This window comes from Myotis davidii, unplaced genomic scaffold (genome assembly GCF_000327345.1).
Source record: "Myotis davidii unplaced genomic scaffold, ASM32734v1 scaffold402, whole genome shotgun sequence".
In the NCBI taxonomy this organism is placed as follows: Eukaryota; Metazoa; Chordata; class Mammalia; order Chiroptera; family Vespertilionidae; genus Myotis; species Myotis davidii.
Genome location: NW_006293393.1, coordinates 1,186,485 through 1,203,851, shown reverse-complemented (window position 1 = coordinate 1,203,851; position 17,367 = coordinate 1,186,485). Strand labels below are relative to the sequence as shown.

Here is a 17,367-nt window from a genome sequence, read left to right as displayed (position 1 = left end):
CCTCCTCCGCGGAGGTCGAGGCGCCGCTGCCCGGACAGGATGCGTTTCGCCAGAGGCAACTCCAGCGGGGACAACGCCACTCGGGAAGGCGGGGGTCCGCCGAGGGACGGGCGCGACGAGGAGCTGGCCAAGGCGGAGGTCGCTGTGCTAGCCGTGATTTTCGTGGTGGCCGTGCTGGGGAACAGTAGCGTGCTGCTGGCGCTGCACCGCACGCCCCGCAAGACGTCCCGCATGCACCTCTTCATTCGCCACCTGAGCCTGGCCGACCTGGCTGTGGCTTTCTTCCAGGTGCTGCCGCAGATGTGCTGGGAAATCACCCACCGGTTCCGGGGACCCGACGGGCTGTGCCGCGTGGTGAAGCACCTGCAGGTGTTCGTCATGTTCGTGTCGGCGTACATGCTGGTGGTCATGACCGCGGACCGCTACATCGCCGTGTGCCACCCGCTGAAGACGCTGCAGCAGCCCGCGCGCCGCTCGCGCCTCATGATCGCCGCCGCCTGGGCGCTGAGCTTCGTGCTGAGCACGCCGCAGTACTTCGTCTTCTCCGTGGTCGAGGTGGACAACGTCACCAAGGTCTGCGACTGCTGGGCCAGCTTCATCCAGCCCTGGGGTCCCCGCGCCTATGTGACCTGGATGACCAGCGGCATCTTCGTGGTGCCGGTGATCATCCTGAGCACCTGTTACGGCTTCATCTGCTACCACATCTGGCGCAACGTCCGCGGGAAGACGGTGCCCCGCGAGGGCAAGGGCGCCCAGGGCACTGGCGGCGCCTTCCACAACGGGCTCCTGCTCGAGCCCTGTGTCAGCAGCGTGAAGATCATCTCGCGCGCCAAGATCCGCACGGTGAAGATGACCTTCGTGATCGTGACGGCTTACATCGTTTGCTGGACGCCCTTCTTCGTCGTCCAGATGTGGTCCGTCTGGGATGAGAAGTTGCCCTGGGCCGGTAGGTGTCGGGGACCGTGGAGGAAGGTGCTGGGATGGAGTCCTGACGGGGCGGGGCGGGGGGGTTCTTTTCATAATATCCCCTAGGTCCTAGGCAAACTGGGCTCGCCAGCCACATGCGGCTCTTTGGCCCCTTGAGTGTGGCTCTTCCTAAGCCTTAGGCGCACCCTAATTAAGTTAATAACAATGTACCTACCTATATAGTTTAAGTTTAAAAAATTTGGCTCTCAGAAGAAATTTCAGTTGTTGTACTGTTGATATTTGGCTCTGTTGACTAATGAGTTTGCTGACCACTGACCTGGGACAGTTTTTCTTAAATTTCTGTGTGCATGAGAATTACACCTTGGGTGAAATTCTCAACAGGGCATATTCCTGGGGTCCCCACCTCAGACGTTTTGATTCAGTAGCTCTGGAATGGGGCCCAGGGATCTGCATTTGTAGCTTGCAGTGATCCCGGGACCACAAATCCAGAAACCATGCCCTAAAGTGAGCTACACAACTCCAAGACAGGATGACTTCCTTTTTCTCAATAAACTTGAATAATCCCCCTCCATAAAGGCCTTCACGTGTTAGATCTCTTCCTAGGAGTTTTATGCTAGGAAGTTTGTTAATGCTACAGTAAGTTTATTTTTTAATTACATTCTAACTGGTTGCTGCTGATTATAGATAGATTGTTGCTATGTGTTGATTTTGAATCCAGAAACCAAGCTAAACTTTTATTGTTGTTGTTTTTAATTGTGGACACTATTACAGATGCCCTCCATTTGCCCCCATTTGCACAGTTTTTTGTGTCTTTGGGCAATGCATATATGAATGACTTTTTGCCAATCATTAACCTCTATGTTAAGTACCCTGCTTTCAAATCTATTGGATTTAAGGAAATCTTTTTACTGTCACAACTGCTTTTTGTTAGCTTGTAAAAAGTATCACAATTAATAAAGACATTTTGTGGCAAGACTAAAATGTACATTTTTTTTCTGAAAAAAGGAGTCTTAGGAAGTCAATAATTCTAATTTGGCATTTAGCTAGTACTCCAATTCTTATAATCCTTTTCTAACAACTACTTGAACAATCTTTGGGGGCGATTTCAAAGTACAATTATTAATAAACTCTAAATTTGTTAAGTTAATTAATTAGTCTTTCAGCAATAAAAGACCATACAGCTATACACCTCTTCGTGCATACTAGCTTGTTTGATTTTAATTCCTTCACAAACTAGAAAAACTAACTTCACTAGAATGTACCCCAAAAGAAATGATTTAATATTGTATCTTGAAAAATATATTTCCTTTTAGTAAGAAAAAAAGTTGCAAAAGAACTCTATTACAGGAATGTTACCAACAACTGTAGTTGAGAAATGGGTATCTGGGAAGAACTGTCTTCTTGTTATTTGGGATTCACTAGGGAGTATATGTGAAATACTGCGGAATTTATATGTGCAAATTAAATATTTGAGCGTGAACTTAATTCAAAGAAATGAAAATTCATGCATGACTATAATGTTACTGATGAAAAATACAACATAAATGCTACATTTTTGGTTTACCATTTCTTGTCTTGCTTGGTCTTAGCAGCCTAATTATTGCCAATCAAATAAAAAATCAGCCTAATAATTACTTATAGGAATTTAGACATGATTACTAAAATATTCTTCACTTATATGGAAGTATGATTTCCATTCTTTTTTGAATATTCTTAGCCATGGATAATGACCACCTTTAAAAGTATAGCATCTTAGCACAAAGTATGATTAAATAACATGTAATTTATTCTGGCATAGCATGAGTGAGAAGACACAGGCTTGTGTTTTATAATCAAGGGAAAGTCAGTGCTTGATAATTATTGTTATCTTCAGAAAAGGCATATTATCTATTGTTCTAGTGTGAAAGTGAAAGATTATAATACGTATGCAGTTTAATAGGGCAAACTAACATAAAATGTTTCAAAAGCCTGTTGGAATTTCCTAATTCAACTGTTCTTAATATAATTTAATTTTTAAACCACAATCAAAGAAGGTTTTCTTTTTAAATTAAAAGAATTTTCTAATTAACCAAAAAAACACAAAAAACCACACAACAAACTAAATATTGCATCCTTCAGGGACCTATTTCAACTGTCCCCTTCTGTATAGTTTTGTTATTACAAGAATATTTTTTAATATTTAAAATTTAAAACTACTAAACATGGTGCAGGATGTCAGTCATACTTCTGCCTGAGTTATTGGGATGAATACAATTTGATGTATATGGTTATAGACTCTGGAAATTTCATCGCAATTGAAGCAGTTCTGTAAGTGCTGTGTCCTTTAGCACATGCTAGTACTAGAACAAAGGATACAAACTTCTAAAAAATAAGTTACTTAATATTCTTAACCTCTTAAAAATCCCACTTACTTATTCTACTTAAACATTTTAACAGTGTTTTTAAATATCTGAATTCATTTCAAGGCATTTTCCTTACAAAAATATTTTATAGCCAAGCAATTTCCATATACCACCTATTTCCCGGCTTGATAAACAAAAGTCTTCATTTTCTATATTAACCCACAAATCTTTCCTACCTTCATTAGTCAATAGGAAAATAATTTTTTTTGCTTGCATTTGACTATTTGAATAATCTCTGCTTATGATTTCCCTAGATTCGGAAAACCCAGCCATCACCATCCCTGCATTGCTGGCTTCCTTGAATAGTTGCTGCAACCCCTGGATATACATGTTTTTTAGTGGCCATCTCCTGCAAGACTGTGTCCAAAGCTTCCTGTGCTGCCACAACATGAAGCAAGCATTCAACAAAGAAGATTCTGACAGTATGAGCAGAAGACAGACTTCTTACACTATCAACCGGAGCCCGACAAACAGTGTGGGTGCTTGGAAGGACTCACCTAAATCTTCCAAGTTCATAAAATTTATTCCTGTTTCAACCTGAGCCCCTCATTCATGCAACTGACTCTTGGGACAGACTTTCTTGCCCATTGGCTGAATCCGGCTCACAATCTTGAGAACAAATGAACTATATCAAATAAGCATATGTCAATTTGTTGGGTATAAGACTGTGTTTCTGGTTGCATTTTCATATTGCTATGACCAAATGCTATGAATTGGTTTATACAGAATGATAATAAAAACATGCTACACTAAAATGGTCAGGCCTAATTCCCAGAATATAACAAGTTCCTGAAGGAAATATCACAGATGTTTCTAAAGGAAAAATCTTGACCATCCTGACGTTATATTTTATTGTTGGTTTCTTCTCTTTTTACTTCTGATATAACTAAGGTTTGATTGGTTTAGAAGTCATATAATGTAGGGGCCTTATTTCTGAACAAAGTGAGCTCACCATCCATCAGCGTTAGAGTTGGAAACAAATCAGAAAAGACATCAAAGAAATTGTTTCCATTCAATAAAATCAATTTATACATCAGAAAATGCGGCCTCAACCAGTGGCCTAGAGATGGGATGGCGCCTTGGAGAAGCATGAGCAGGGGCGTGTCTGGTTCAGAGTGGAAAGAAGAAAGTTTTATTAGAAGCTATAAATCACCTAAAATTCCAAAACAGGAAGTTTAGAACTGTCAGTTCCCTCCTTTTGGTTCCTCGGTGCTTTATTGGTTGTGAAATGCCAATGGACTAAGATGCAGAAGGTTAGAAAAACGTGTCAACTCACTGATAATACTTTTCTTCTCCTGCAAGGTTGTTCTAAATTCACAGTTGTATCAGGAATACTCAGTTTTATTAGAAAAGTAGAAGCGGATTGCCCAGGGTACTATGCAGACTTTCTCTAGAACAGTGTAAACATGTTTTGACCAGTGTCAAACTATAACACTGCCATTGGTCAATACCCTTTTACAAAACGGTTTGCTAGATATTAACATGATCATTGCTTTACAGTTGGGGATTCCAGACTCATAGATAAGAAAGTCTGCTAAAGAGTGACTCGAGACATATAATGTCCCCTAGCATTTAATTAAAAATAACTTGGTTTTTCCTTCCCATCTCCCACCCTTTTAACAGTGTGGATAGAAGAAAGGCAGGGTTTCTACCAGGATGCAGAGGGAGATAGAAAAAATAAAAAAAACTGCTCTGTACCTCCTCTGGTTTTCTTCATTGTTAAATGCATGACTTTAGGCAAAGTCTTTAAAAATACATAAAGCCTCTATGTCCTTGGCTATACAATGGAGTTGATAACTCTCCTCACAGAGCCACTGTGAGGACTAAATGAAATAAGTGTGTAAAAGATCTTCATAAATAAACTGCCAAGTGCTATACAAATGTTGTTTTATTATAGTCTTGGGGCCTTGAGAATCTCTCAGCCTTTTTGTTTACTTTTCATTAACCAGAATTTGTTGGTTTCATGTCTGGGATATAAAATCCTGAAACTTAAATATAGCTTCGCTGATTCATTGGAAAGCACTGCCAGCATTGCTGAGCCTGACTTCTGCCTAACTGTTTCCAACTTTAAAGACAGGACTTGCTTTCCTTTGAGTGCAGGTAAATCAAAGCCAGCCGAGAGCATCAGCTTCTTTCATTTCCAAACAGAGATAAATCACAACACTACTTGGCAGCTGTTACTGCTTTTTTTTTTAATTAATGGAACTCAGTGGGTTTATTCTGGCTAGTTTGGCTCCTTTTCCTTCTTAGAAACCATGCAATAATTTGAGGATACATCATAAATATTTGGCATCTCTTAAAGGAAGTAATAGTTATTTTAATAGTATTGTTGGTGGTATTATTATTATTATTGTTGTTATTATTATTATTAAATAACTCTAGATAAGAAACTGAGGACTGGATTGCTCTGTGAGAACCTGAACCCAGCAACTTCACTCCTCTTCATTTTCTTGCCTCTCCAAATTCTCAGGCCTTTTACTCCCTGGATTGATATGCCTTAAAAAGAAGTTTGCAAATGTTCTATGGATAGTAGGCCCTTAGGTCTTAGAAGTCTGCTTTTCAAAAATAAAAAAATATGTTTCTTAAAGGGTACCCTCCAATATGAGGTATCAATTAAATTAATTCTTTATTAGTTGAGGCATGGCAGCATCTCAGTAACCCTGCTCTCTGTAACATTGTCAGCTTTTCGACACCTTCTCTTTGATAATTCAAAAACGAAATCCTTTGGGTTGGATAAAAGATGAATCCACTTCTTTTTTCTAAATCTAGTTGCAAAAGAATAACTTCATGATTCTTGTATAGACTGCCAAATATAAAACAATTCAGTTTCAATTTTACTTCTAGGTACATCTATCAAATCAGGTGCATATCAACCTACCCAGCCATGTTTTCTCCTTTTAAATACATGAGATGAGATACAGAACAAATGCTGGGGAGACCCAGAAGATCCAGTGCTAGTTCTGCACTAAGCAAGTATGTGGTCTTATTCTCTGAGGTTTAGGCTTGTAGTTAAGAATAAATGTGTTGTACCACCTTCTTTTATTTTGCAGAGTTATCTGGAGGGAGATCCTGCAAGTACACCATATTAATGTATCTATGTGGATATGGGGAAATGACTGATAGATAATCACCTGCAGGAAGAAACTGGTGATATTGTCCACTGGGCATGTGATAAATATTAGTTGATGACGAAAAAATAACATTTTAAAGTATATAATGTACTTAATGGATTAATTTTTGGACATGTGTTTTCAAGGTATAAAACTACTCAGCTTTTATACTAAAATATCATTTGGAACCTAACTGTGAAGAAAATTAGTGAAATTCGACGGTTAATTATATACTTGCCATACATACAGAATTTCTTCAAAGCAGTCTTTAACCATGATTGAGGGAAGGGTGTGGTTTTTAAAGGGAAAAAGAAAAATCAAGTAGTCCTAATAACATGCAGTACCCTCCTAAACATATCACAGTTCTTAGAATGGACAAACCATTGGTGATTAAAAAACACAACTTTAATCTGGTATAGCACAAGTAAAGCAATCCAATTATATTAAAATTTTATAAACTTTAGATTCTAAAACATACATTTTTGTAATGTAATTGGACACTCAGAGCTTTAAATTATTATAGCTTCAGAGTTTTCTCTACCACGAAAGCATAATTGGAGCTATCTAGGGAGACATCGAGCCCAGCTTCACCCTGGATATCAAAGATAAGTCTCCTTTCAGTCCACGTAAACTGAGCCCTAATGGATTTTCATTCTGGAGGCAACGGCTCTATTTAAAGTAAGCCCAGGCAGGGCAGCTGGGATGCTAGCCCAGCGGGTGCGGAAGCAGCCATTCCCCACTTCCTCTCTCTCCTTTCCTGTGGCCCTTTTAGCACACTCAGTGTCCTCAGCAGCACCGGAATCATGAGTAACACAGAACAATAACTATTAGAGAATAATTCTTTATTCAAATTTGAGCAAAAATTTAAGTCCTACTCATAAGAAGAGTTATGTTCTCAAGGCAACTGAAATGGCTGTGTCACACAAATTGTGTGATTTCATTGCCTGCCAAAGCATTTGAAAAATATTGTTCTAAATCAATTTTTAGATATAGTAATTTATCATGAATAAAAATATATTTTATCTATCGTATGTCATATCAAAAATATATATATTATGGCTCAATATTAAATGCCATTATTTACTTTTTTATTTTATATAATATAAACTCACATCACATCTTTTTACATTGATTATATTCCAAATAAAAACAAAGTGTCATGGAGCGAGTTAAATATTTTTGTGTCGCAGGGTCAAATTAGGAAATACAGAAAAGAAACTTCGAGAATAAATCTGATAGTAATATCAGAATAATTATTAATTATTATTCATATGAAATAATTAGCATTTCCACACATGAAGGTAGTTATATTTATATCATGGGATTTATGACATATTCTATGATGTATTAGCTCCTTATTATAACAAATGTATTAAGAATTAATGTTGTATATTTAGTATTTTATTTTGGGAACTATTATTCAAATGTTCTATATCCCCTAGCTTATTATGCTATTACTAGAGGCCCAATGTACAAAATTCATGCAAGAGTAGGCCTTCGCAGCCCCAGCTGCTTTGGCCCTCACAGCCCCGGCTTCGTCCAGAAGGTCGTCCAGACGGTTGTTCTGCTGTTCGGCCGTTCAGTCGATTTGCATATTACACTTCTATTATTATAGATAGATGAATTTCAATGTGTATTCTTGAGGAAATTGTATGGTTCTGGTTTTGATGGATGTTGAAATGTTTTGCATTGTACCTAATATTTGGTCCTTTACTGAAAAAATGTCTTGTGGCATTATATTGAAATAAGTGGTGAATTTATTTCTTAATTTTACTGTGTATTGGCTTGATTCTACAAATAAAACTAAATCTCAAAGTTGTTTGAAATAATTTTTTTACAACTTAGTTTAATAATGAAATATATTTCAAGTTATTATGCTGATTTTGATAAACTTAAATGCTTTACAGCTGGTAGCTATTGATAGCTTTACATTTGAATACAAAGATGTTCCTGCTTATATTCTTTAACTGTATCCAGAACAGATAAAACTTCATAATTCCATTTTCAATAAATTACAATAATGAAAGCAAATTAATTGTATTTTAGTTTGTATTAAGACAACCAAAATAATCAGTTAACTGAGGTCAGGTATGTCATCCTAGCCTAAAAATGTCATCTCTGTCTATTTGCCTCTAGAAGTTTGAGACTGAATTCTGGGCTCATATATCAAATCTCTTTCCTGTCTCATAGTCTTTAAAATTGGAATTCTTTACCCTATGTACTAATAAATTCAAATCACATTAAGTTTCCATTTATTTTTTTTTCTTTGACAAGTTAAACCCTAGTAGCATGGACTAAAAGGCTTATTTTGGGTTTGGCTTAAATTCTAGAAACAGTGAATGCCCAGAATGGAAGAAAGGGAATTTGAAGTCTCTATTTTAAAATACTGTTATTCTAGAACTCACTGTTATTTTAAAAGACTTGTAAATGCTTAAGCATAAACAAGATTTCTACCAAAACATGTTTTTAAAAGGTCCTATCAATCAGGTAAAATTGAACTAATAGTTCCATTGTATACCAGAAGATACTCATATAAAGAAATGCACTAGTGGCCTGGTCAGTGTGGCTCAGTGGTTGAGTATCTATCTATGAACCAGGCGGTTGCAGTTAGATTACCAGTCAGGACACATGCTTGGGTTTGAGACTCAATCCCCAGTAGGGGGTGTGCAGGAGGCAGCCCATCAATGATTCTCTCTCATCATTGATGTTTCTATCTCTCTCCCTCTCCCTTCCTCTCTGAAATCAATAAAACTATCCTATCTAATAATAGACAAAGATGCAAATTGACTGTACCTTCACTACATCCACCACTGGCTAATCAAAGCGATATGCAAATTAACCGCCAACAAAGATGGTGGCTAATTTGCATATACCAGCTGGGAGCGAAGACTGAAGACACCTTAGAAGGAAGCCAAGCAACAGAGCCGAGGTAGCGGAGACAGGCGGGAGAGAAGCGGCAGAGATGGGAGGGAGGGAAGCAGCAGAGAAGGGTGGGGTAGGAGTGGCAGAGAAGGGCAGGGTAGGAGTGGCCGAGAGGGTGGGGGAGGAGTGGCAGAGATGGGAGCGAAGCCCTATTCTTGCAGGAATCTTCCTGCAATGGGCCTCTAGTATTTTAATAAAAGAAATGCACTAGTGTAGGATTTATTAATTCATTCATTCTCTACCTTTAACCCTCCTTAATCTCTAGAGCTAAACATTTTCTCTCTTCTTTTCAAATGCCCTCTCAATATCTACACTATGACATACCAAAATGATTGCAGTGTTGGTTTATTGGTCTGTCTTCTCCACAATAATCGTAATTGTGTTTATCTTAAAAATAGGAAGTACTTCCTCTTTATCTTTGCATCTTCATATAGTAGCAGCAGTCTATAATATTTGGTTAATTAATGAAATTAATGAAGATATTAACACACACATATTATGATTAGCAGTTGGAAAAGCAAAGCAAAGTCTGTGTTTTTCCCTAGATTTAAGAGGAATCCCGAGGATTATTTCTAATCCCTGCTTCTGTTGAATTCTGAATCCACAGCCCATTAGTTTACTTCTTGGGACTACTCTTCTTCATTCATTCTCCTCCCACCTTTCTTCCAACAATTCTGATGAATGGGGTCCCCTAAAGGTTGGGGGTCTGGTGTGAGGGCTTAGATTATGCCTCAGAAGAGACAGTGATTCATATGCACTCCCCTAGAGGTTCATGGTCATCTCTTCTAAGGAGGGTTAATCTCTACTTATTCTTCCCTTTAGGACCTTGCTGGCTGCTATCTTTTTCAATCCTTCTCTCAAATCCCTTGTTTTCCCAACTGTCAGAAAATAACATTTCCTCCACTTGGTTTTGTAGAACTATTTAACTTTTATTTGGCTAAAACACTCTCATTTAGACTATGCCTTTCAAAACAGCTCATTGTCTTTAAAGGTGTTTTCCTCAAGTAGAAGAGCCATTCTCATTCCAGAAGGAATGCTGTTTTTTTCCTAGATCAACGAACAAAAATTGCATTGAGCTTTTAAATTCAGCTGTTTTTCTTCATTTCTTTTATACTGGTTTTGAAACATGGAGGGTGCCTAAATCGTTCAGATTTTGCCCTTTTAATCATTTGTGTAACTTTCGTACAATTGATGTTTCTCCGGGTTGGATTGCCCTGTATTCCCATAGGTGCACAGTTACAAGATCATCTCAAAATTCTCTCACAGATATTCATCTCATAATACTCTTAGAGGAGAATTCTGTAACTTTCCTTTCCATAGCAGCCAAGCCTAAGCAAATGCCCAAGCTATTGGGATAGATATAGAGATACAGATACAGATACTTCCATAGACTTTATTTTTTAGAGCAGTTTTAGGTCCATAGAAAAATTAAGTGGATAATACAGAGATTTCCCATATACCCTTCTCTCTACCAGAATGGCACATTTGTTACCATTGATGAATCTACATTGACACATCATAACCAGCAAGAGTCCATACTTTACATTAGGGTTCACACTGGATATTGTACATTCTATAGCTTTGGGGAAATGTATAATGGCACATATCCACCACTGTAGTATCAGACAGAGTATTTTCACTGCCTAACAGTCCTCTGTGCTCCATCTTCCCTTTCCCCAACTCCTGGAAACCACTGACTTTTTTATTTTCTCTTTAGTTTTGTATGTTAAATTTTAATATCCACTGTGTCTTTAATGTCCTGGCCCAGATCTTTGCTCCAGCTTACCTAATTGCTACTTTATTGTGAAACAATATCATATAAAATAGACCCAACAACAACTCTAAGATATTTTCAAACAAAAGGAAACATAAGTTTAAAAAAAAATCCTGCAGAAAGAGCCTTTCACCTGGGCCCAGACATTTGTCAAAATCTCTGCTAGAGGCATTTATACCACTTCTTTTTTTCCCTTCCCCTCCTCTTCATACCAATTTAAAAACATCCTCCATGTACCCAGCTCCACTTTCCAGCTGTGACTCAATTTTTAGCTAATAGCACAACATTTTTCAAAGGAAGAGCGCTCTTCCACAATTTGATTGTGAATGATGTGTCTCGCCCCTCAAGTCCTTGTCGGTGAGAAATCCAGGGCCCAGAACATGTCAAAAATGCTCACTCCTAAGGAGCTTTTGAAAGCAAAACAGTGAGAGCCTTTAGAAAAGCCAAAGAACCCAAAGACCATATTTGGAGATAACAAAGAGCTTAGATAAGACTCTTATCTAACTTCAATTTTTCAAAAACAAAACACAAAATATGAACATTTTTTAGGTATCCAACTGATAATTATGCTTCAGTTGCTTCATTTTATAGAAACACCATTTACTGACTACAGCATCCAAGTAATCTGCCCAACCCCTGACCCAAGACAGTGCAGATAAGTGGTTTAAGCTGCTTAGGATGGAAACAGGGATCCTAATGACAAAGATAGAAGAGGAAAATCAGCCATTTAGGAGTTTTAGTAAATACACATAAAGGTCTTTCTCTCACCCCCCCCATTTCTATTTTAAGTTACAATTTATCTGGTAAAAACCCAGAAGGAACTTCAATGAAATTGTTATATTAGATGACTATAAAGATCAGTCTCCAGGGATTTTTAAAAGTGGCTTACTTATCTAAGCAAAGCTGGTAGTTTCCTTAACCAAATACATAAACTGTTCAATAAATAATGTAATCCTTAAAATACATAGAGATCTTCAATATACTGTCAATGGGTTATTATGCAAATAGTATGGAAATGAATGTTTTAAGTAAGTGAATAAGGTATTGTTTTGATGTCAAATACAAGCTAAATAAGTCTAAGTTAATTTGCTTCAAAACCATTCACTGCCTTTTCTGTTTGTGTTATGGAGTATAAGTCAGATTTTCATGGCCTACACTGACATTCCAGGAGACATTAAAAGTTCAGGATCTTTGGGAAATAAAATACTAATATGATTTATATCTTCATTAGAATAAAGAGCTACTACAATAAGTCTTTACGATACCAAATCTTTGGATCAATTAATTTCTCTATAGAAATTAGCAGTGTGTGACCTGCTCGGTAGTTCCATTGGTAAACGAGAGATGGAGGAACACCTATCATTAGGTTTTATGAATGTTTCTATTCTTACCAAATATTTTAGGCTCAATTAGGTGTTATTTTTCTCTCTTATTCAAATGTAGAAAACATGTCTCTGCACATTTCAGAAAGAGGGGAGAAAGGATTTCTCCTCAACTATACCTTCTTTGACCTTGAAACTGGTTCCTATTTCTAGCCATCTTGTGCATGCCTTTCCAATCTACCTGTCCGACTTTGGGTTGAGTGGAGGGCAGGGTGCTGGAGCTAGAGACAAGTCTCTAAGCTAGACCATTCCATTTCTTAATCTGAAACTCTTTCTCCTTCCCGGTAATTGGCATCAGACATTGGCGTCACCCCATTATGCTGGCCCATCTGGCCCTGTGACCCAGCCCTGGCTTGTCTCATCAGCTTCTGCTACCCAGCCTGGCTTCAGCCCACTTCCATCTGGGGGTCAGCGCCTTCCTGCTTGGCCTTTCAACACTCGTTCACACAATCCTCTCCAGCCCATGTGATGGTCTCCCCTTCCTGGTTCATTTTTTTTTCTTGATTAGACTCTTTTAATTTTATTCCTTCCAGTAACAGATCTTAGTAAGCGTGCAAATAAATTTCTAAGCAGTTTAAACATTTAATATCCACCGAAATCACATACTATTGCAAGGCAAAAAATTAGTTATGCAGGAAAACAAGTATTGAACATCTGAATATACTAGGTACTTGGCTGAGAGCTCCATGAATATAAAGTTTAGGTTTAGTACCTCATGTATGCACACTTGCTCCCAATAAATTTAACTCATAATTTTTTCATAAAGGGAGGCACCAAACAGAATGAACTGATTAACCTACTGAAATTAATATTTCTAACTAAAATTCTGATTAATTGTAAAACATTTTGCTATTTACACGTGAGCTTAGGAAAACTGAAGTCTGTAATTCACTCAAGACACATGGACGCCATACATTAATGGTTAGAACATCTAATTTCTTCACACATATGCATATCTTCATCCTCACTTTTAACCAAGTTTATGATTACAACTGTTGTGAAAATTAGTGTAGGTCCTCATACCGTCTAAATGCAATGATTACCTACCAGAAATAAGACGTACAATCTAAAATGATGTATGTGTGTGTGTGTGTGTGTGTGTATGGGCGCGTGCGCGCACACGCGTGTAAAGGCCCCTTTTCAATCAAGTGCCTGCTTTGCCCTTCACAGTGCTGTGCTGGGAGCTGGGAGCTGATAACAAAAATGGGGAGACTCAGGAAGAGCGAGCGCTCATCTTGTCAGCTAGACAGCCAGCCTCTTTAGGAAGCACCCCAATGGGAAGTAGCTAGTAACATATAGGGGGCCTCCAAAAATGTGCTTCTCAAACTTTAACTCACAAGTAACCCAGGGATTTTATTCAAATGTATATGATCTGATTCTGCAGATTATGATTGACGAGGCCTAATTATAGGATTCTGGATTTCCAACAGCCTCCCTAGTGATGACCGCCTATTGACCAGTATACCACCCTTTGAGTAGCCAGGCCTTGGAGCTTTTGTGCTATATAATAATGAAAAGTACTGCCTAACCATTTTCAAGGCTTCATGCCATATGAGTCCCATACCTGCTATATGTATGTAGCCTCTGAAATGGCACGGTCACATCAAATTGTCCAGTCTGGTCACTTCCTGGGAAGTGGTCTCTAAGGTTCCTTACTCTGCTGCTTGCACCAGAATGCTGCCTTCAGAATTTCCCTTTGCTGTACCCAGGTTCCAGACCTAGAATTCAGAAAAAGAGCATGGACCTGGGAACGCAAAGGCTAAATTAAGAGTAACTTTAAAAAGGGAGCCTAGTTTCTGATGAAACAAGGGGAACACTGCCCTCCAGTACAGGAGATTTTTTCCTACTTAACTGCCCTATGATCACAATCTACCTCATAAATGCCCGTCCCTTCAACCTCTTGTTTTTAAGGGGACACTTGAGTGCCTCTCCCATAAGAGGGAAGATGACTAAGCAGTATTCCCATAGCCCTGGACACAGTCATTTCATAGCAGCATCAGCAAGCTACTGAAAATGTTCTGATAACTACCTATCTTTATCTTTACTATGTTTATACTGTTTATTTCTTTTCCATTTTATTTTTCCTATTTTAACAATGTGACACATGCATATAACCTAAAAAATGGTACTAAGATAATGAAAAGTAAGTGTTTTCCAGAGGTTAAGTACTACCATACTTTTAAATAATATACTTATCCTATAACTTGTTGACTTATTTAAGTCATTTATTGACTTCCTGCTATAAGAAATGGAGCACATTCCCCTTCATCTTTTCTCTCCAACCTTCCAAATATATCCATATCAATACTTGAATTATTTTAATAATCAGTGTTAAACATTATAATTGGAAAGTAAGACTACAAACTCTAAACTTAAAAAGAAGTTGGCATTTATTCAACTTATTTATAAGAATTCCATAGGGGAAGGAGAGAGGCATGCTCATGAGCCAGCATCTGGGCATCCCTATTTCTGGGCTCCATTACACATATACATGATTGGCTTTCTTTCTTTCTTTTTTATTTTACTTTTTTTGAGGTCCTACTGATTTATTTTTTTCTTTTTTTAGCCAAGCCTATTTTTTTTTCTTGATTAAGGTATTACAAATGTGTGGTTTCCCCCCATTGCCCCCCCCACCCCCCTAATCCTGCCTTCATCCTTACCCTCTGTTGTCTGCGTCCATTGGTTATGCTTACAAGTCTCTTGCGTGCATACAAGTCTCTTGGTTGATCTCTTCCTCTTACCCCCACCCTCCCCTACCTTCCCTCTGAGGTTTGAGCACCTGATCGATGTTTCACTGTCTCTGGATCTGTTTTTGTTCATCGGTTTATGTTGTTCATTATATTCCACAAATGAGTGAGATCATGTGATATTTATCTTTCTCTGACTGACTTATTTCACTTAGCATAATGCTGTCCAGCTCCATCCATGCTGTTGGAAATGGTAGGAGTTCCTTCCTTTTTACAGCAGCGTAATATTCCATTGCATAGTATTCCACAGTTTTTTAATCCACCATGGATACTCAAGTCCCTTATATATGGCACAGAATAATGTATCTAGTTGGCCATACTCATCCACAGATTCCAAACCGTGAATGCAAAAAGGGGCCCAATGTAAATTTATTGAAAAAAAATCTACATATTAAGTGGACTCATGTAGTTCAAACCATGTTGTTCAAGGGTCAACTCTATACTGAAAAAAGCAATTCCTTCACAATATTAATTGTCTAGAAATAAACAATGCAAAATGTGAAGCTGATATAAATAAAATTAAGTTTTAATGAGATATATAAAATGAGGCTTAAATACGTGGACATAATATATTTTTGAATAGGAAGACAATTTAAGATATCCATTTCTCTTAATGTATAGCTTTAAAACAATTCCAACAACATAAAATTACTGGTATTTTTTGAGCCTTACCAAATGTTTGAGAGTTGATCTGGGCACACCAAAATGTTAACAGTGGTTACACCTAAGGAATGAGGAAGTGGAAAAGTGAGAGTGAGGAAAAACATAGAATTTCAGTTTTTCCTATTTATACACCAATAATTTGATTTTTTACATCATTATAATATAAGAATTAACAAACAATATGTCTAAAAGTTCATTAAAGAGTAATTTGGCAAGAATTTTAAAAGAAATAAATACCAGCCTTCCTATATACTGACACATATTTCAAGGCCATGGCATAGACATAAACAGAAAAACTGATGATGAAATAGATCTTATTTCACATTTCATATGAATTTTATATGATAAAGAAATTCTGACAAATCAATAAAGGAGAGAACTATTATTCTAATAAATGGTACTGATACAATTGCTTAGTAATTCAGAACAAAAAGGTCAATTTATTTTCTCACTTCATTCCATGCTCCTATATTATATTTGGAAAGACTGACAAATTAAGTAGTAGAGGAAAACAAATTTGAGCCCTTACCAAAATTCTGGAGTGAGGAGCATTTTCTGAATCTAAAAATATAATGGGGGCCTACCCGACAGAGCTCTGTGATTAAGCATGGACTTATGAACCAGGAGGTCACCTTCAATTTCCAGTCAGGGCACATAATCCGGGTTGCAGGCTCAATCCTGAGTGTGGGACATGCAGGAGACAGCTGATCAATGATTCTCTCTCATCGTTAATATTTCTACGCCTCTCTTCCTCTCTAAAATCAATAAAAATATATTTAAAAAATAGAAATATAATGGAGAAAACTACAAAATAAAAGATGAATACATTTAACCACAGTAGCTTTAAATTGTCTCTTACTGCTTTTAAGGGAGGGGGGGAGCAAAAGTAAGGCATAAGACATATTATGATCTCTAACTTTCACGTCTGAAATTTTCCTATATGGCCCTGAAATATGCTATCTTGGAAGGCAGAAGTAAAACCAAAGATTATTTGTAAGAAAGAGAAAGGCAACATCATATACATGGCCCATTGATCTGCTCAGGAAAACATAATGTCAACAAATATACAGATTTACAGACATCCAGAATGTTCCGTCAGGCTATGCTTAAGTTACAGCGGAGATGAAGAAGAATAGGTAGTCCAGGTAAAGATAAAAACACCTTCCCACGGTTTATCTTTAGTCATTAACTACATCTGACAAGATTCTGTTGACCTTGGATACGATTGGAAAGCCAATACTATTTTTTCCCTGTGACCTCATCTGGGCATGTAGTTAAAAGGTACAAATTATGTGGGTATTTGGAAAAAGAGCTATTTTTCAAACACGGAAAAGAAATTTTACTTTTAGGTAGTGTTTTAGTCTGTTTGAGTTCCTTAAACAAACTACTATAGACTGGATGACATAAACAACAGATATTTCTTCTTCATAATTCTAGATC

At 37.7% G+C, this 17,367-nt stretch overlaps 1 protein-coding gene across 1 annotated transcript; it reads left to right on the top strand.

The window, feature by feature from the left end:
* The first annotated feature begins 9 nt into the window (after nt 1-9).
* Nucleotides 10-5,210, top strand: AVPR1A (arginine vasopressin receptor 1A). The gene is made up of 2 exons (XM_006767133.1): nt 10-946; nt 3,584-5,210. The coding sequence occupies exons 1-2, from the start codon at nt 40-42 to the stop codon at nt 3,868-3,870; spliced, it is 1,194 nt and encodes a 397-aa protein (XP_006767196.1). The 5' UTR covers nt 10-39; the 3' UTR covers nt 3,871-5,210.
* The last annotated feature ends 12,157 nt before the right edge of the window (nt 5,211-17,367 follow it).

What these genes read in the sequence shown, in the direction of transcription:
- AVPR1A (XM_006767133.1), top strand. Translation starts at nt 40, where the DNA reads ATGCGTTTCGCCAGAGGCAACTCCAGCGGGGACAACGCCACTCGGGAA. An exon ending in TGAGAAGTTGCCCTGGGCCG is followed by an intron (nt 947 to 3,583) that starts GTAGGTGTCGGG and finishes TGATTTCCCTAG; the next exon opens with ATTCGGAAAACCCAGCCATC.